Source organism: Denticeps clupeoides, chromosome 14 (genome assembly GCF_900700375.1).
Source record: "Denticeps clupeoides chromosome 14, fDenClu1.1, whole genome shotgun sequence".
Classification (NCBI taxonomy): Eukaryota; Metazoa; Chordata; class Actinopteri; order Clupeiformes; family Denticipitidae; genus Denticeps; species Denticeps clupeoides.
Genome location: NC_041720.1, coordinates 16,276,091 through 16,297,104, shown reverse-complemented (window position 1 = coordinate 16,297,104; position 21,014 = coordinate 16,276,091). Strand labels below are relative to the sequence as shown.

Sequence of the window (21,014 nt, the reverse complement as noted above, 5' to 3'; positions counted from 1 at the left end):
CATTACTTCTGTGTGTGTTTGACTGCAGAATTGACAGTAGATGACAGTCAATAGATTGGACTGAAGCAGCACTACAATGTCAGACAATGACATCTATGTGGAAGCTGGAAAAAAAAAGATTTTATAACCCATAAGACTTTTCCTATTTGTTACATTGAACCAACAGGAAAGTTTACAGGTGGAACATTGAGACAATGTTGATTTTATACACACACGCACACACACATGCACGCACGCACACACACACACACACACACACACACATATATATATATATAAATAAGGAATACAATTAGGAATCAATTGTTGTTGGTGGAACATCTGGAAATCAGTGTGAGCTTTTGAAATATGCAGATGTTATATTACTAAGGGATAGTATAAACCAGTGTTATTCACACTTAAGTAATATTTGGCTTTCCAAATAGCACCATTATGATCTCTACTTAACAACTTTACACATGACCTAGACAGCAAAAGGGATTCATTCAGCGTTAAATGATGGTCAATTATTGCTATAGGTTGAACAATCAACTTTCAATCAACCTTTTTTTCATCAATCATAAATTATACGTTGAAAAGGGAATCTACATTGTACACGATGAGGTTATAAAAGGCATATATTGGCACAGGAATCAGTGTATTTTTCTCTCTGACACTTTCACGCCTTTTTGTTTTGCCAGGATATGACTGAGCATATGTAGTACAAATCTTCTACTCTCAATTTGACGCATAGTAGTACTCCGATTCCAACCCAGGAGGACAATTTCCTGCACAATCTCCTTCCTTTGCCGACAGAGGTGGCGGTGGGGGCAGAGCGTTGGGGAGGTCCCATTCCGAGTCGCAGGGCTGAATGAAATTCCTGTGTCACTTCCTGTCTTTTTGCCCTGTGCTTTGATTCTGCTTCACTGTTCTACATAAACACACGCTTTCTCTCTCTCTCTCTCTCCCTCTCTCTCTCTCTCTCTGCTGCCCACGCCCCCTCCCTCCCTCCCTCCTCTATCAGCCTCTCTCACTTTCGAGTTCACGTTGCTTGCCATACGCAGTTGGACAGTTGCGTTTGGAGCTTTGCCTCTCTCCCTCTCTCTCCCTCTCTCCTTTTTCCTTCTGCCCACTTTTCTTCGTGTACGAACAGGAAAACTTTAAAGCAGCTCTTGGGACGTGAGCGAGAAGAGACAAGGGGGGGAAGGAAAGTTTGAGTTTTTCGATGAGAGTCGCGTACGCCTGCAGTGTTTTGGGGGTGTAGCTGTAAGACAAGCATACCTTCTAAAAGAGGCATTCCTTCACCCCCCCATACTCTACTTTTGTGCCTGTCTGGACTACCTCCCACTTTCATACCCAGGCAATTTTGTATCCACTTCCATCGTCTGAAGTTTTCTTATTTCGATACTGCTCGGAAAACCCATAGAAACATAAGAAGAAGATAAAGGGGAAAAGGAAGAAGAAAAGGGATCAGCAAGTTTTAGGACAATTCCATCCACAATGTCTATGTAAGTGTGTTTTTTGTTTCCCCATCAATTCATGACTCTCATTAGTTCACCTCTCACTCTGTAAGTGATGCTGATGTTAAGTGTGTGTGTGTGTGTGTGTGTGTGTGTGTGCTCATGCTAGGGGAGTGTGCAATGTTGTACAATTGCATATGTTTTGAGGTTTCCATTTAATTATGCTATAACATGGTGAAAGGGAGCATGGGGCAACCAATAATGCAAATGCACTGATTCTAAATTTAGAGCAGTTATATTGTGTGTAAATGTTTGTATATAATGTTTTGCGCAGGTGTACTTATTGTTAGAATTATTATTGTATATAATAATTTCATTAATGGTATTGATACAGGCACAGTATGTAGCATATTATAGAATTTTCTAACAGTTAAAAATGTGCTTTCTGTGCCTACATTACATCCTGCTGATAATTGAGGGCTGTCAGAAAGTGAGTTTGTGTTGATGCTGCTAGTACGAGTTGTGTGTGTTTGTCCAGATGCATTTAATTGTCTGTTCTAAGCCAACCGTCAGTTGCATGGCCTCTAACCAGTCATACATACATGCAAACTAAAACACATGTTGGCCTATTTAAGTATTTTGTGCTGGTATGTATACAAAAAATGTCGGTTTAAAATGTCAACACATTCTCTAGAAAGACCCCATTACTCTGTGCAGGAGTGTGTATTTGTGCGCATGGGCAGGTGCAAGGTGTTTGTGTGTGTAAAGTTCATAAAAACTAGGAGAATGGCAGAAAATAAGAGAAGAACAGAAGATCTTCATTCCTTGAACAGTAATCATCTTCATTGCCTTCAAAGGGATCCTGGGGCTCTATTATTTTAAAACGGCTGGTTAGATTTCTGCTGTTCATTGAAACAAGAAAACTGTTTAATGTTACATTTAGGTTCAATCTTTTAAGAACACAAATCAGGCTAACCACCCCGTCATGTTCACCGCAATAAAGGTGAAGAATGTAATTGGCTGAGGTGTTTTACAGCTGGGGTTACATGTTCAAATCCCAGCTGGCATTCTAAGGAATGTGACCTGTTTTCTAGCCCTAGGTTAAAACGGTTGGAGAACCAGCATATTGGATAATTAGCTTTTTTTCATCCAGGGGTGTAAAAAGTCTAAGGCTTCATAAGGGAGGAAACCGTTGACATAAAGAATCCTTAATAGGAACCTGTGGAAAGATGGCAGCTATAGCATGGCAATATATGCTCCGCCCCCTGTGACCAAAACCCAATTGTCAGCTTTTTTAAAATACTGGCTGTTTGAAATGGGAGGAGCCTGATGATTTGTAGCTTTCACTTATTGCTACTCCTTCATTCAGGATGAATTAGACCTGTCTGTGCCAATACGACACACGTGCAAACATCATTAAAGGTAACTTGTATTTATTTCAGTTAAAGATATAGCTCTTATCGCAATTTGTTTTGGGCCAGAGTCTCACAGTCTAGACAATGGCTTTGCACTTTGACCAGACAATAGAGCTGGTCAACAACAAAAAAAAAGTCTCAGCAATGACTCATAAACGTGTGTGACAAGTCCCAGCAGAGCGTCTGCTTGCTGTGGCAATGGTCCTGTTTCCTGTTAAACCCTGTGTCTCTAACCATGCTTCTTCCCCCCCTAACTAACTAAAATCACAAGCAGAGCATTGTTTGTCACTGAGTAAATTAGGCTGCGTGGTTATGGTAATGCCGATGACGGCAGTGTGAGTGTCAGCGCGCTTTGGGTGGAGCTGGGAGGCAGGTTATTCAGCTGTTTGCACCGTAACTAAAATGTTGACCCTTTTGCAGAGAGACCTAAACACCTTACACATACTAGATGTTTACCAGGCAGAGACAACATGGGTTCACAGATGATCCACCTTTAGGCGATTAGGGCAAAACCCCTTTTTTCACTACCCACAAGAGTTATCTATGTGCTAGTCACTAATACATGTCATTAATGGAAGAAAGCAGTGACAATAATGACAAAAATAAACAACTAAGGAAAACAAATGTAATTTGCATAAAATTGTATTTTCTGCATATAGGGTTTTTTATTGAAGAAGAAAAAAAGACAATTAACTGACTACTATCTGAGCCTCTAAAGCTTTAGTTTTACTTTACTTTACTTTACTTTACTTTATTTGGCAGACGCTTTTATCCAAAGCGACTTACAATGGGAAGACACCAGCAATTCTCGTTCGATTTCTATAGAATATCAAGTATACAAACTAAGAGCCCTGATAAGGCTTAGACTTGTCATTGAAGAGCATGCTCGGAGAGTGTTGGGTGCTAGACTAAGAAAAATTATAATGTATTTATACATTTTGTATTTGTTTGTTCAATGTGTATGCATGTGTATGTGTTAAATTTGTCTGTAATATTTTTGGAATAAGAGGGTTTTCACCTTCTTCTTAAAAGTGGTGATAGTCTCGGCTAGTCGTGTGGAGGAGGGCAGGTTGTTCCACCAGCCAGGGACAACAACGGAGAACAGAGATGATTGGAATCGGAGACCCCGTGAAGAAGGAATTTTTAGTCTCCTTTCGTTTGCCGATCTGAGAGAGCGTGTAGGAGTGTATCTAGGTAGTAGTGTGTTGATGTAGGAGGGTGCAGTTCCATTTACAGCCCTGTAGGCAAGCATCAAGGATTTGAACTCAATGCGAGCAGCTACCGGGAGCCAGTGGAGGGAGGTAAGAAGAGGTGTAACATGGGTGTATTTTGGCTGATTGAAGATGAGACGGGCTGCCATATTTTGGACCATCTGGAGTGGTTTTATGGTGACTGCAGAGGCTCCAGCCAGGAGAGAGTTACAGTAGTCGAGTTTGGAGATGACCATTGCCTGGACGAGGAGCTGCGTAGCCTGTTGTGAGAGAAAAGGCCGAATCTTGCGAATGTTGTAGAGAGTGAACCTGCAGGATCTGGAGATCGCAGCAACATGATGGTTCAAACTCAGTTTGTTATCTATCCAAACCCCAAGGCTTTTTGCAGATGCCGTGGGTGTTAACAATAGCGATCCAATTTGAATTGAAAGGTTTTGCTGAGGAGAATTGTTGCCCGGAAAGATCAGAATCTCGGTTTTGGATAGGTTGAGTTGGAGGTGTCGCTCAGACATCCATGCCGATATGTCTGAGAGGCAGGCCGAAATTTTTGTTTTAAGAATTAATCATGATTAATTGCAAATTATTTGTTGCAAAATGTGGGATTATTTGGTTTTACTGGCCCTAATTCAAATATGTTTCAATGGTTAATAACATGTTCCATTATTGCGTGATAACTGGTTTTGTGTTCAGCAGAGTTTGGTTGGTTGTTAGCATTTACAGTCCATTAATGAAAAAGACACTCGTGCATGCACACATGCACATTTTGCTGAAAACATTCCAATTCCATTCATACTCTACCTTTCAGCAAATAAGTCATGTAGACTCTATATCTTTCTTCCTGATGCTTTTGCTGTTCTTTCTTCCTTTTTTTTGGTGGTTTTACCCTTTTGCTATTACACTGCCAGCTGATAATGGGAACAGATGTTGATGACAGACACTCCTAGCTTCCTTCCAGCTGCAGATCTGCAGTTTCCACACAGGCTCATATCAAGTAGATATGATCTCATAAAGGTCAAAGGTGGAGTATGGGTTAGGAGCAACAAGTGTTTCAAAACACATTTTCCGTATAAAAGCTTTTCAAGAATGGAGGGCGCGTGGCTTGTAACAAAGTCAAACCTACATTGATGTTAAATGTGGAATAAGAGTATGAAGAGCTGCAGCATTTCACCCTTGGCAGAGGTCTAGGGTAAAATTCATGGCCTTGGGGTTCAACAAGCCTCCACTAGCTTCTTTCAATGCCTGAAGCCATACTCACCACAGGCAAAGGAGGTTTGAAGAGCTTTAGAAATCAGGGCATATGTAAGGGATAATCCACAATGAGGTTTGAACACGCACTGTTTATATTATTGCTTTGCCATAATAATGCCATTTTCTTTATTTGTTTAAATTCCTTTGGCTTTTCTAGAAATGAAATGTGTTTGCCTTCATGTAAAACTGACCGGAATTTCTGCTTTTATAAACACCTGCCTCAGAATGAAGCGCTCACACTCACAGTGGTATAGTAATATAGTTGTGCATTGAGCTCAAGCCTATGTTAATGAGTTGCCGTATTTATGAGCGGCAGCGTGTTACATTTAATTCCATAGGTTAAAAAGAAGACTGGCCATGCAATATGTCAATGACCCCAATTCACTAGAGGCCTTGGAGTTTTATTTGGCTCTTAAAACCTCACTGATGAAAATGGATCTTTCTCTGGGTTCCTGGCCACTGAGAAACACAGCGTATCTCACACAGGCTTTCTCTAAACTCTTTCTTTCGTTCAATAACTGAAAGCCAAAAAAAAAAAAAATCCTAATTAAGTCTTTCTTAATAGAGTTTTATGAGAACGATCAAAATGTGTCACCACTTTAACGAAATGTCAGGTTGTCCTATCATACACATACAAACACAAACATATGAAGCAAGACTTACCAAGCAGACAGTAAAATGTGTCACTACATCTTATTTTTACCAGTGTAGATGCCAAAGCCCTGTTCCCATTGCATTACTTTGTTTTGAAAGAAACAACATATTTGCACTATGTAAAGCATAGTGGAAAGGGGAACATAAAAGAGGAAAACAGAAAGCTGGGATGACTGATCATATAGTCAATATTTTGTATATTATAGATGTAAGTCTATATTTTGTAAAGTGCATATTTTACCAAAATACATATCGAAAACAATTGTTTTGTCCATTAAAATAACATGAAATTGATCAAAAATCCTGTCAAGACATGTTAATGTTGTGTTAAACTTAATGTTAAATTTAAGCAATGACTATTATACGTTTAGTTATATTCATGTTAATGTAACACATGCAGATTTGCAAGAGTCGGCTTCTGTAAAAAGAAACAATCATTGCTTCAAACAGATGAGTCTTTTTTTATTGTAGTGTAAACACGTGTTTTGAGTTTTTCCTGCCTCAGTAGTTTAACGATCACCATATTTTAACTTTAAGAAATTAGCAGTCACCTTTTTTATGAGGCCTGGATATGTATCTTCATCCTCCCCCTCTCCTCCCACATCATTTGGAGTTGACCCTAAATTGAGTCCAGGGAAGACTATATGCTTTGTCACAAATGATTAAAGCTGACTCCACCAATCATTCTTCAAGAAGCTGCCAGTTGGATCAAGCAACAGCTATTAAACAGGCTGCGCTTTTAATATCCTGAAAACTGTGTAGGTTATAGGCCAATAAATTCTACCAAATTCCCTAACCATCACCTAACATCACAAATTCATGATGTTTTTAAAATATGTTCATTAGTATAGAACCTGACATTAAAGTAGGTTCATCCACAGGTTGCGGCGAATTCATGGCTAGAGCACACTGTATATGAAATTTATATATGGAAGAATGCATTTTATAGTTTGCAATTTTGAAGACTGAATGAAGACTAATCAAAAGCATGTCTGTGTGGCAACTTTGCGGTTACATTATATGTGGTTTTCACTACTAAATCCTGGCCATTGCTCAGGACCACCCAGGCATGTTGGTTTGCTTCCCTAGAAGACCGTAAATATTGCATCCTGTAGGTTAAAGGAGAAGTAAATTTTGTAGCTGTTGTAGCAGAGCCAGTATAAGTGAACTAAGAAACTGCTTAGAGCCCCCACACCAGTGTGCCAATGGCCAGGAGAGGACAATTATTTATTTCAAATTTGGGGTCTGGGCTAGTCATCAGTGCCCGGAATGCCTGCTCCACCACTTCATCTCATGTGATCTTCTCTGGGCACCCTTTCTTTGTTTTGTCAGAGAGGGGGACTGACAGGGAAGAAAAGACAGAAGAAAACCCTGCCAACCATAGTAAAGCACATGTAAGTCTTCGTAATGGGACGTGGGGCCTCCTGGATTGCCTGGGTCTTTTCAGGTTGGGGTCTCCATTCCCAATCTTGTATCCCAGGTAGCATTGGGTTTGGCAGTTAACTAAGCTTTTAAGATATTTTGCAGCCTGTAAAGTTGCTCAGACCATACCACCCTCACTGGAGGGTGACCTGGGCTCTATGCAAGCCAAATTGGAGAGTACAATACTAACAGTGCCCACTGTTAGCAGCACCGGTCCGTAGCCTTTGGTGAGGTCCAACCATGATTAACCATGCAGGTGGTATGTACCATCGGACTTTGACACCATCATCCTTGCCAGTCCAGGATGTTGTTACTGACAATGTTTGTAGTATTGACCCTTTTCCCCGCAGCCTGAAAAGTCTTGGCCCAGTAAGAGGTGGAATGGGAGCCCCGGCAATACCCCAATCTGCATGTCCCATGTCCCTGCCAGGCTGGAGATGGTAGTAGTGTCCCTGAGCAGGACACTTAACCCTAAGTTGCTCCAGGGAGACTGTCCCTGTAACTACTGACTGTAAGTCGCTCTGGATAAGGGCGTCTGATAAATACTGTAAATGAGATGGTGATGTAACACTCAAAACCTCCTGGATGTTTCCATGGATGGGAGTCAGGGGCATCTTTCGATATAGACTGGGACCTGCAGGGGTTTGTGATTTCAATTTGCATCCCCTTATCAATGCATCAGTGTACATTGGCATGGGAACATCATCAGGGTAGTGAAACCTTTACCCCTTTCATGTGAGGTTGCTCTGACATCTGCTCTAGCGTCCACTCCGGTGTCTGTGCCGGTGTCTGTTCCATGGGGTTCAACAAGCTCTTTCTACAGGGCAAGTTGAGGTTTTTCAGGTCTCACACTGCAGGTCTGGTTTAAGGCTGCATCCATCCTTTCATTTGTAACCATGAGCTCATGGAACATTGTGAAAGTGAAGTGATTATCATTGAAGCACAGCAAGCTCAGCACAATGTGACACTACAAAATGTGCCCTGTGCTTTTAACCTTCACCCTTAGTGAGTAGCCATGGCAGGCGCCCGGGGAGCAGTGTGTGGGGATGGTGCTTTGCTAAGTGGCACTTGAGTGGCACCTTGGTGGTTCGGAAGTCAAACCAGCAATCTTCTGATTACAGGTCCGTTTCCTTACCCACTACTACCCAGACTACTACCCAGTGATCTGGACTGTTTAAGGGAGGGATCGTATGTAGCAGTCACCTCCGGTGGCTGCAGGTCATAATACGTTGCTGCACTGTTTTGTTTAGTAAGTTCTGCCAATCTGCTCAATTCTGTATTTTCCACTATACCCACATTCTCCACCAGATGTCATATGGGTGGCAATAAGAGGAAAAACCACAGACGTTTTGGAAGGATCAACACTCCCAGAAAGGCTGTATATTTATGTACTAAAGTGCAAAATGAATAGTTGGTGGGGTACGTGTCCTCCTGAAGGTGGGGGTATTTGTGCTCAGTGCCTTCTGTGTTTTCCTCGCACTTAGTCAATGCCTGTTCATGCTCTCTGTGGGTGAAGAGAGAGAGAGAGAGAGAGAGAGAGAGAGAGAGAGAGAGAGAGAGAGAGAGAGAGAGAGAGAGAGATAAGTTGGAGGCACAAAACAGACAGAATAATGTCCGGCCAGGGTGCTGGCATGAGGTTGATTGCAGTTTGCCGACTACATGTTCATCCAAGGGATTCCCTTTTATCCACACCAAAGCAGGAGCAGATAAAACTGGAACTAGCTGCCAGCCATCACCAACACAAGAAAAGTGTTAAACAAATGAGAAATAAAGTAGCCACCTTTTGCTTTGATGACAGCTTTGCACATTTCGGCATTCTCTCAGTCATCCTCATGAGGTTGTCACCTAGAATGCTTTTTCAGCTGTCTTGAAGAAATTCCCAGGATGCTGAGCATTTGTTGGCTGCTTTACATTCACTCTGCAGTGCAACTCATCCCAAACCGTCTTAATTGGGTTTAGGCCAGGGGATTGTGGGTGCCAGGTCTTCTGATACAGCACTCCATCACTTTCTTTCTGAGTCAAATAACCCTTACATAGCCTGGAGGTGTGTTTGGGGGTCATTGTCCTGTTATTGGTGCCACTTAGCACAAACCAGATGGGATGACTGATCTTCCTGACTTAAAGGAATGATGGACCGTTGTTTTGCTTAACATAAAGTGATTCTTGCCATAATATGGTCTATTTGGTCATACAGGTCTATTTACTTTATAAATCTTTGTAGCAACGCAATTGATATCAAACATATCAGGAAAGCAAGGAATTAACTCTTGACATGGCATACCTGTTAATTGAAAACTGATCCAGGTGAATTATTTTTCCAATAAACCATATAGATATTTGTCATAACATAAATACAATCCATTGTTATTTATTGCTCAAACGTTTAGGTTTTTGTACCTTAAAAACCTTAGTAATTTTTAAGTAAGTATAGTAATTGCATTGTGATTCATTAAAATTTTTACATAATCTGGGACTCTGTGTTAGCCAAAATAATAGTCACTATGATTTGCTATAATTGAGCAGCCACAGTTTAAGGTCCGGAACGGCATCCTCTTGTCGCTTGAATCTAAAGAAACTTATGCTGCTAGTGATGCTGGATCTCACTGTTGCATTTGATACTGTTGACCAGTTAGTCCTTCTGAAATAGCTGTGCTGCAGTGGTTCAGCTCTTACCTTACAAACAGAACTTTCTCAGTTACGATTAATGACCTCTCCTCCATTAAAGCCCCTCTGACCTTCCGGCATGCCTCAGGGATCCACCTTGGGCCCTGTTCTATTATCTCTGTACATGCTGTTGCTGGGGCAATACTTTGTCACCATAATGTCTGTATGCAGATGATCTGCAAATCTACCTACCAGTCCTGCAAAACTCACCAAGTGCGCTTCATCCATTCCATCCATTCTTTTTATAAATAAATACATACATACATGCATGCATACATAAAATTTGCGTTGGTGTTATCGAGATGGTTGGTGGGCCATAAATCCCATAAAAACTTGGGCCACCTCTGATATAGAGCTGTGTTGTTTTAAAAGAAACTTGCATTTTCACTACATGACGCTGACTGTAAGGGGCATAGATTCATGCATCGTGTAGAGATATTGCACCCGGTTGTCATGATGCTGTTCAGCCTGATCTCAGTTTGGGGCTAATCAGGTGGAATGAGTCACTGAACGTGGTCTTTGTTAGTTGGCACTATGTCTCTTCTGACAGGCTCACTGGAGGAGTGACCTCATCTCTTTTTCCTATTCTCTGTTATATCATTTTTTCCTGCACAGTTTGAAGCCCAGTTTCATTGTTTGATAAAGAGATTAAATGCTGATGTTGTGTTTTCGAGTAACACCACTTGTGCTAGGTAATCTAACTCTGTGTTCTTTTCTTTTAAGGTTTTTCTAAGTAGGTGATTTGTATATGTCTCAGGATAACTGTATTATTACTGTATTCCTGGACCGGCAGGCCTGATGCGTTGCTTCTTTTTGGTTCCTGACTAAAGGTCTGATCATCTGAATGTAGTTGGCACTGAGCTGCACAGAAAGCCACAGAAACTTTAGGAACAGCACCAGTCTGGACTGGGTTGCGTAATGCCTGAGAAAAAAAGCAGACTGGAGGGGAACTGTGGAGGTTCTCCTTCATCAGCACAGAGGAGAGCTGGCCTTTTATTGTCACACAGATTCCTTTAGGATTGTAAATCTGTCTTTCCTGAAGCTGTCTGTAGACTTACGGAGGTCTGTGTGTGTTTTACACAACCTGTGTTTTAAATAACCACTGTAATCGTCTTTGGTTTATTTTATTTAAAGGTCCCAAAGACCTCAGATTTACTGATGTGAAGCCAGATCCCACACAGAGATGGAAATAAGAAGTGAGGAGCCTCCCCCTTTTTCTCTCTTGCTTTCTCTCTCCTCTTCTTTCCTTCTTTGGTAGGTTTTTGTGTCTTTTCTGCTGGCCTGGGACACATCTGGGTGCCCTTTAAGTAACTCGAGGCCTGTTTGAGAATGCCACATCCCGGGCATGGCGCTGTGAACCCCTGCCTATCTGCCCCATCTGTTCCAAAGGCAACACCTCTGTATGTATATGAAGTAGCCGTTGTAGCAGTGTAAAGAATGCATAAAAATGTACAGTGTGCTGATAATGGCGGCAGTAAAAGTGCACGTAAAGAGAGACACTATTCGGTTACACAGCGGTGGAGGAATGCAAATATATTTATACATTTTTTTTAGAATGGGGAAAACTTTGAGTTAAAGATTAACATTCCCACCTAGCAGTGCTCAGGACCACCTCGGTGCTTTTAAAATGTGGTCTTTATTCAAGATATTTTGATGCGATCCTACACAAATGTGTCTCAAACTTCGCAAAAGCATAAACTGGTTTAATTTGTCTCATGCTCCACTGATTAGCAGTGGCACATCTGTATAACATCTACATTTTATTTTGGTACAGAATTTGACATATGACAATAGTGGCTTCAGTCCAGCTGAACCATTTCTGAAGAAAGATTTAGAGGAAAGAGATTGAAGGAAAATACATATTAGCTTTCTTTTAACAAAGGATGAAGAAGAGATGGAGTGACTATCTTGACATGGGTTTCCTCCACAATCCAAAGGCATGAACACTGAATCAATGACTCAACCTGGCTGGGAAGTATGAGTGTGATCATGATGATGTAGGATGGTGTGACGGGGCGCACTTATAGACATAACAGGACTTGGAGGAGAAACAGGAGGACTTGGGGAAGTGGGACGTCGGCGCTTGAAGAGCAGGAGGGTGACAGCAGGTGAGGGGGAGCGAGGCTGAGAGAGGGATCACACTGGGGCGCGTTGCAGTTCAGAGATCGGCTCCGCATGCTATAGGACAGGGGATTGGGGTTACTGTGGTGTACCTGTAGTGGAACGTGGAATGTAGCGGCAGGTGTGTCAGAAGGCGATGCTTGAGAATGGTCAGGGACAGAGCAAGGGTTCGGCAGGTTATCCAAGGTTATCCAAAGAGAAGCGTTGAGGTACAGGCAAAGTCAATCTGGGAATAATGCAAGCAACAACAAGCGGGCGGTGTCCAAGATGGCCACCAGTGTTCTATATGAGGTGCCGACACTGTCCTCATCTGCTTCCAGGTGGCCGTCCCGTCGGGCGTCTGTGTGCCTCCTGTGGGCTCGGTGGTGGGACGGCAGTCATGACAGATAGGCTCTGGCACTCGTGACCCAGATTGCTGAACCTTGGTTATTGAAGTGAGTCATGAGTCAGTGAATGAAGATGTGAAGTATAATTGTTGTAACAAGATTAATGGCAAGCTGTCTGGTGAAGATCTGGATTTGTCCCTGATCCAACATTGTCTAGACTCATCTTTTTTTCAGGAGCAACGAGAGTCGGTCAAACCACTTACTTACTTATTTATTTATTTATTTATTTATACTGTGTGTATTTAAATACACACAGTACCTTGTGACTTGGTTTAAAGCAGTTTTAGCACATTTGCTTTTATTATTAAAAATACCAGGTTATCTCCCTGTCACTGCCCATCTGAGCCTCGTTCTCACACTAACCCTTAAAATATGCATTATAGCAAGTTTTAGTTTAAATAATTCATTAGAATTTATTGCAACATGCAGTAAATTAGTCATGATTTTTAAATACATTGACAGCCCTAGTTAAACGGGTTCTGCTTTAAGCAACTGAGATTCTTTAGGGGTTCAGTTTCTCAATGTCTTGAGTTAGAATAAAGATTAGACTTGCTCAAGATGTTCCTAAAATTGTTTGATCGTGGGTTAGCCTGTAACCAGAACTGGACTTTCCCCTCAGGGCAATTCTGTTTTTGTTAGTGGGGGCGGTGGATGGTTTTGACCATCATAACTGAATTCATCTGACAGCATTAAGCAGTGCCAGGTCCAGCAGAGGGGTGTTGCCAGTTAAAGGTTGCAGGCTTCAGATATAACCAGACAACTTTGCACCAAAAAAAAAAAATCTAATTAATTCTGGATCTATCCAATTTATTCTTAAGATGGCTGTTACTGCAAAATTACATGGTTGGAAGTGGCCTAGGTACTACTGCTCAGGGTTTTGAATACGAAAAGTTTTAGAATTTGAAATAAACATATAAAGTCATGGAAAAGTCATTGAAATTTTTAAAACTAGCGCAGCTCTATAGTATCTTTGCTTGCTTTACGTGGTGCTGCATGCATTGCTTCCATATTCCATACTCGTGTCTCCTTTTAAAAATAAAGTTAATTATAGCTGATCTATGCCGAAACATGATTGGGCCATTTTACTCGAGCTTGGGCTTACCTGAACACTGTTGATGAAGCTTTTCAGGGTTAGTTTAACAATTTTCTGTTAGATTTTTCTGTGATTTTTTTCCCCCACATTTCACGAAAATTTGCCTTAGAGTAATTAAAAAGTCATGGAAATTCTTTTGTAAGAACCCTGACTGCTGTTATGTCCCTTAGAAAAGTGGTACTCATTGTCTAAGTATGTCCCCACACATCTCCCCGGTGCCCACATCTTTCAGGGCTGCCCACTGCTCACTAAGGGTGATGGGTTAAATACAGAAGACACATTTCATTGTGTCATCATGTGTTGTGCTTGCTGTGATTCACAATGACAATCACTTCACTTCATAATTATGCATAATTATTTACCAAGACACACAAATCACCCCATGCACAGAATCCATTCTCATCCGACCTCCATTGCAGATCATGTACCATGCAGCATAATCACGATAGTAGTGTAGTGCTCACAATCATGAGCTCTATGCACATTTATTTTTCTGTAAGATTATTTGTTCTGTTTAATGTTCAACAAAAAATGTTCAGTGAACACTGTTCATATTCTTGCAGAACCCTGGTGATGGGGGTATGCTTTTGGGTGAGGATGGATTCTCTTCCTCTTTTTCTCAGACTACAAGCAGAGCAAAGCTGATGTAGATGTGCGATGGTTGGTTTTGGTATAGATCTCAGACTGCTAGTCTCTGTGGCTCATACCGCACTGTGCAATCATGAGCGCAGGGTCACATAAACATTCATCCAAGACTTGATAATTCAGACTTTTTTTAGCCTCAGTCACAGAGACATTCTGCAATTGTTTCACCCGCTGTGCCAAAAGCCTCCAAACTATGCTGTAATTCCTTGCATTTTTGGTAGACCTCATATTTCTGAAGTAAAACTATGTCCTAAGTTCATGTTTAAGAGTGTGTGTGTGTGTGTGTGTGTGTGAGAGAGAGAGAGAGAGAGAGAGAGAGAGAGAGAGAGAGAGAAAGTATAAACTGGTTTAACTGCCACTATCTTTTAATCTTCTATTCATGATACATTATTAATACAGTCTGGCTCTCAAATGAGTGCTTCCACAAACACATTTGAAGGGGCTGATAGCCGTTGGTTCTTAACTTAATCAGTTCACAATCCAACCATCCATTCTGATTTCATTACAGCTGGAGAACAGTTTCATTATGGCACAGTCTCAGCCTAAAAGTCAGAGCGCCTGATAGCATCTCTCATTGCTTTACTGAAAGTGGCTGCAGATGAGGTAAACGCAAGCCTTGTTTGGTATGCAGCGTAGGAGGGCGCCTGTCTTGCGTCTGTGATGTTTCCCTCTTCCATGCAGAAAAGTCATTAGCCACTTTTAAAAAAAAGTTGTACTTACTGTACATATGAGTAATTGTCATCCAGTGACTCCAGGAAGAGGCATGGCTCCCTTTTGTCCCTGCCTGCCGTTCATCTCTGTACTTTCGTAATAAATCAAGTCTATCAAGAATTTATAATGCCTCCTAATCTAATTCAGTTTGCCTGTTTTTCTGGCTTCTGGCTATACAGCTGTTCTGGGAAATAATCTTTTCAGCTGCTGGTCTAGGCTGCTTTTTGTGGGTTGGAGTTATTTGTGTGTTTGAGATTTTGGCAGATTTAACAATCATCAATCTACAGATGGTTCAGTCCAGTGATGATTGTACAGTCTAGCATGTTTTGTAGTCAGTCTGGTCTATCTTGTAATGGTTAATATAGTATCATTCTGGATCATTCAAACAGGGCGGGGCACCATTCACTCACATCTACAGGTAATTTTGAGTCTGTTGGACGGTTGAAAATAGACAACCCAGAGGAATGCCAGCTGGAGCTGTTATTCAAACTAAATGCCTTGGAGGTGTGTGGCCAAGATGGTAAACCACCACAGTGAGGGTTCAAAAAAGGCATCCAGTGGTATTCCTTTAGTTTAGACCAGTGGTTCTGAATTCTGATGCTGTAGGACATCAGAATTTTTTACTTTTTAGATTGTATTGTACTGCCAATTGTTTTGTTCTTGGTTATTGACACGCGGACTAGATAATTAAGTTCACCTCTCCTTAGTTCCTGATTTGTTTCAGGAAGATATTCATAGACTTCAGCTATGTCTTCAACACAGTCATCTCTCAAAAGCCGGTTGTGAAACTGTGTGGGCTTGGCCTGAACACCACTCTCTGGACTTTCTATCAGACAGGCCCCAGGCAGTTCGGATTGGTGGCAACATATCCTATATCATGAGACTGAGCACAGAAGCACCACAGTGATGCTCAGTCCCCTGCTCTTCACCCTGCTGACTCACGACTGCACATCAAATTTGCGGATGATGTGTGTGCTGGAACTGATAATCAGGGATGAGTGGAGGTGGAACGACTGTCTGCATGGTGCCACAACAACAATCTGTCTCTGAATGTCGATAAGACAAAGGAGATCATTGTGGACTTCTTGCCCACAGCCCACTCATCATAGATGGTTCAGCAGTGGAAATTGTAAAGAGGCAAGGCCCTGGGTATACACATCACTGAGGTACTAACGTGGACAGTCAACACCACCTCACTGATCAAGAAAGCTCAAGAGAGGCTACATGTCCTGTGGAGGCTGAAACTGGCGAGATCCTCACCACATTCTACAGAAGCACCATCGAGAGCATCCTGACCAGCTGCATCACTGTCTGGTATCGTGCTCACCCCTCACATGGACTTTTCACACTCTTGCATCATCAGAGCCAGGTCTGCCAGGTTGAGTAACAGCTTTTACCCCCAGGCTGTCAGGCTCCTCAATACAGTAACCCCAGGATCATCCACCTCGACTCACCTGATGCCATAAATCATCCGCAAACTGCACATTACACACTGAAAAACAGTACTGCTTTCTGCACTTTTAATTGAAGTATTGCACCTTGCTCGTTACTCTCTCACTAAGTCACACTACTGTGTTATTATTATCATATCATGTCATATCACTACTACTACTACTACTATCACCCTGCATTTCATTATGGGTAGGTGCACAATGTCCTTTGTCATGTTATGTTTTGTGTCTTATTTCCAATCTCTCTGTGTACTTGCATATGAGAGATGACGATAAAGTTGACTTTGACTGTGTGAAGGAATTGTATTAATCTTTCCCATGCTTTGTCATCGTTATGACTATGAGGCCTGATCACCCGATTTTCTTTTAAAATCAGTTTCAGAGTCCCAAGTATGTCCATGAAATATCTGCTCAGTATGTAAGCTTTTTGGAGTTCAACGCTTGCTGAATATTCCTTGATTTTACTCTTGTTAATGCTTCTCTGTTCACCTGATATTGGTTATAGTGGTCTCTAGTGTAGGCTTATGGTTAGCATTGGATTTTGTTTTTGGGAAAATGACCTCTCCCAGCTTTCCTTCAAAAGTAATATCTCTGAAAGAATCCCAGAGAACCTGCTTAACAAAACTATTGATCTATAATAAATGTTTAAAAGCCTCCTGAAAGAAAACAAAATGCCAAACCTTTAGCCAAAATCCTTTTGGATCCGGATGTATTCTGACTTCTCTCTTTTTTTTCATCTGCTTCATTCCTGAGTTTATTTTGTGGCCGACTTGGTTTAGAAGCCGCATTCTTTAAAGGAAGAGAATTGGCTGGTCTTGTAATGCATTTGGCCTGGCATACATATCACACAAACAGACACAAACTCCTCATCTGTGTGTTGGATTTATTAACAAGCGCAAAAAGATTAAAGAACATGAGGTCTGAGCCCAACCTTTGTTCCTTCCGACTTTCTTTGTCAAGTACACTGTTTGCGACAGTCAAGAGATACTGCAAAGACGCTCTGTAAAACAGGTCACCCACACACTACAGACCAGGCCGATGACAGAAGTCTGTCTGCAGCCCCCACCCTTGACCCTGTGTGCAATTACTTTAAATAAACCCACTCCTTATAGAGACAAGGTTCTGGTAGTGTGGCTATTTTATATTCAGAACAATCCTAAGGCCCTTTATTCAGTTTGGCATTTTTACAAACTTCTGAAGCGATTCAACACTGTGTAATATACTTTGCATTCTTGTTCTACTACTCAATACTCACACGTGTTTCGCGTAGGTAGTCCTTACACCTAAATCTTGAATTGTGTGCATTGTATGCACCTGTCATTCTAAAAAAAAAATTAATAGCACAGTTGTTGCTCCATACACACAACTGTACATCACACTAGGCTATTTTTAAAGCATTTTTTAAAAATAGGATAACCTACATTGAAAACTGAATAAAAGGTTTGTCAGGATGGTACAAAAGCAGCAGTATTTACACAAACTGGCAAATGTTTAGTTTATCTTTTGCATGTGCAGGCAAGCATACTCGTCCTTTATTATTGAATACCAGGGATTTATTCTTACGTATGTATTTTTCCAAGTCTGTAGATTCTGTAGTTTTTATAAAAGCGCTGACAATCCATCTGCATGTTTGGTTTGGCATCTGGCAAAGATCTGGCAACACTGCTTGTGTTTATTTTGTGCGTGTGATTTAATGACAGCCACAATTATTAGTGGACACTAATTGCCTATGGCTGTCACACCCACAAATTCCTCCAGCTGTAGGGGTGAAGTGGTGCTCTGTTTTGAGTTCGTAAAATGAACTCATTCAGTCATTGAACTGCATTCTCCCGATAAAGAAATAATGTCCATCATTAAATTTCATGTGATTCTGTTTGCTACAGGCTATCTGCTATTTCACTTTACTCATATAAAGGCAGTGGTCTCCTAGTGGGTAAGGAAATGGACCCATAATTGGAAGGTTGTCGAATCCTGAATCGACAAGGTGCCACTGAGGTTCCCTTGAGTACCATCCCCACACACTTCTCCCCGGGCGCCTGTCATGGCTGCCCACTGCTCCCTCATGCAGAGACCACATTTCATTGTGTGCACTGAGCGCTGTTCTGTGGTGTGTCACATGTGGCAACTAATCACTTTCACTAACATGTTCCTGTACCTAAACACACAAATGTATTTAAGCCAAAAATGCATCACTGTGGCTGCCGTCCGGATAAACCCACATGCACTGTGTGGGTGTGTCTGTGGTCATGTGAATGCTTAAGTGGTTGAGACAGGTCATTGTTTAGGCATTGACTAGAATGGTGGTTTAAGGTTTATTTCAGTTTGGTCAGTTGCATTCGTACATCTCTTTGTTAATCTGTGATGTGTTTAGTCTTACATCCACATACAATCAATTCTAATTGAATCTTTACTTGAATCATCTTGTGCTCACTAGTAGATTGTCAGCATGGACTCAATTGGTCAATTAATTGGTAATGGTCTCAATTGGTCTTGGACTCAATCGATCAAATGTCATGTCACAAACCGGTATGGAGAGCCACATTGATTCATGTTGGATAACTGCTCTGTAGATCTCCGGATCACACAGGCATAAATAGAGGAGCGGATGAGGCAAAACAGGCCACACCTGACACTCATTTCACCGTGGGGATTGTAATTCGTGCTGAAGGGCACTGGGAAGGGAACGTGATAAGGGATCCACAACCCGGAAGTGAGAGACAGGTACATGAAGTGCACACTACTGGATTGGGACTTACCAGGAAGTTGGGGGTGACGCACGACACGACACACAGACACATTTAATAACATGATATACATCAGGAACTTCTTGAAGGAATTTATTCTACGAAACAAGCACGCGTTTGTTTGGACTCTTGGGTGGACTGAGAAGATTTTGGTGGTAGTGCCGGACTGTTCTTACCATCCTGTTATTACTGATCTACATACAGGATTGTGAAAAAAATGTAAACATTTTAAGTAGTGACTGCATTCTACATATTGCTCTTTAAAAGTAACAGGGACACTTCATTGTTCTGTTTCAAATCTGTTTTGTGTTACATGTGAACCATGAGTAAGAACTTGAATGTGAGTGCTGGTAGCAGCTCAGTGATTACTGCATGTGGATGTATGGTATCCATTACTCTGTTAATGTCAAAAATGGGAAAAAATTGATGTCTAATTCGGCTACTGCTTACACAAATGCACTAAAAACACAAGGCAAGGCATTGCTCTGACGAAAACACACTGGTCGAGTGTGATCTTCACATTACTTCTCCATCTCTCTTCTTCTCCCTTAACTGGTCCCCAATCCCCCCCAAAATAGCTTCATGCCATTCTATAAAAATATCAAAGAAAAACACAGTAAAGCCTGCAGTTTAAATCAAGTCCAGCGTGACACTCAGGTTACCCTATTGGAAAACCTCTACACAAACTTGTACACACATAATCGCACTCATACACACTCTGTAACACACGGAGTGTGTTAATCATGCCTGCGACAGCAAGAACGTGCAGAGGTGACTCCACCACTGGGGGCAATAAAAACACCACGTCCCCCCAGCTCTTATACTTATGCTTTTCTCGCCCTTTCTGCAATTCTGCAGCCAGTCTGCAGAATAGAAGCAGTTGCAGCACAAACGTTCACTTGGCTGAAATACAGATGTAACTAAATAAAGCCTAGTTTGGTGCCTTCAACTTGGGTCAACCCCACTCCACACACACTCCACCCCCCTGACTTTCATTTAGACACCATTTTTCTATTTGTAGGATGTGTGCTTTTGAGGCTTGGTGCAGTCGCAGGCTTTTGATGAAGCTCCTCCCACCTGGGCACTGATTGAAGCCATACGCTGTCAGCCAAAGCTCTGACATTAGCAACATTACTACATACATATTCACCCACACACACACACACACACACACAGAGATTTACACACACAACAAGAATTTTCTATGCTTAATTCAAAACCCTACCCCTAGCCTGTAGTAATCAACGGCAATTATATTTTTTATAAAATGGCCATTGCATTAAATGCCCATTAACATGAGTATGATGTTTTATGAGTGAATGTAGTTTACACACACACTCACACAGAGCACTCCACCTCTTTTTGTTCTTCACACACTTTATCGCTAGCCTATAAAACACACAGACACACACCCTCTCGGCCTCCCCATACCTACCGATTTATCCCTCCTCCTTTGTCTGCATACACTCTGCATAACTTGTCTGCATAACTTGAAAGCACGTTGTAAGTCGCTCTGGATAAGGGCGTCTGCCAAATGCCGTAAATGTAAATGTAAATGTACACTCCTAAGGACTGGAAATGGCCACTTATTTCAAATTTTGGGGGCTCAGCGGGACCCTGTGAAGCACAAGGCTGGAGCTCAGATTCCTGTGTGTGTGTGTGTGTGTGTGCCTGTTAAAATACACACATACACATTGCCAATGTGGAGTTTCATTTCAAGTTCCAAATTCTTTCTTTTGGAGGAATCAGTTGCTAAACTCTTTGTGACTTTTTCTCATTAAAGATCTGATGGCTACATGCTGGCCCTCAG

The 21,014-nt window shown here is 41.6% G+C and overlaps 1 protein-coding gene across 3 annotated transcripts in view; it reads left to right on the top strand.

Moving 5' to 3' along the window:
* The window catches only part of LOC114763800 (protein eva-1 homolog A-like), a 64,527-nt gene that overhangs the window by 39,498 nt on the left and 4,015 nt on the right, over positions 1-21,014 (top strand). Inside the window, exons 1-2 of one of the 3 annotated variants that reach the window (XM_028953578.1) lie at positions 12,145-12,161; positions 12,495-12,608. The exons of 1 other annotated variant lie outside the window; for it this stretch is intronic. In XM_028953578.1, coding sequence (XP_028809411.1) covers position 12,608 — 1 coding nt within the window. In that variant the 5' untranslated portion in view covers positions 12,145-12,161; positions 12,495-12,607. Of the gene's footprint in view, positions 1-1,025; positions 1,488-12,144; positions 12,162-12,494; positions 12,609-21,014 lie in introns of those variants that run through there. One more of the 3 variants, XM_028953579.1, reaches the window with a different exon arrangement.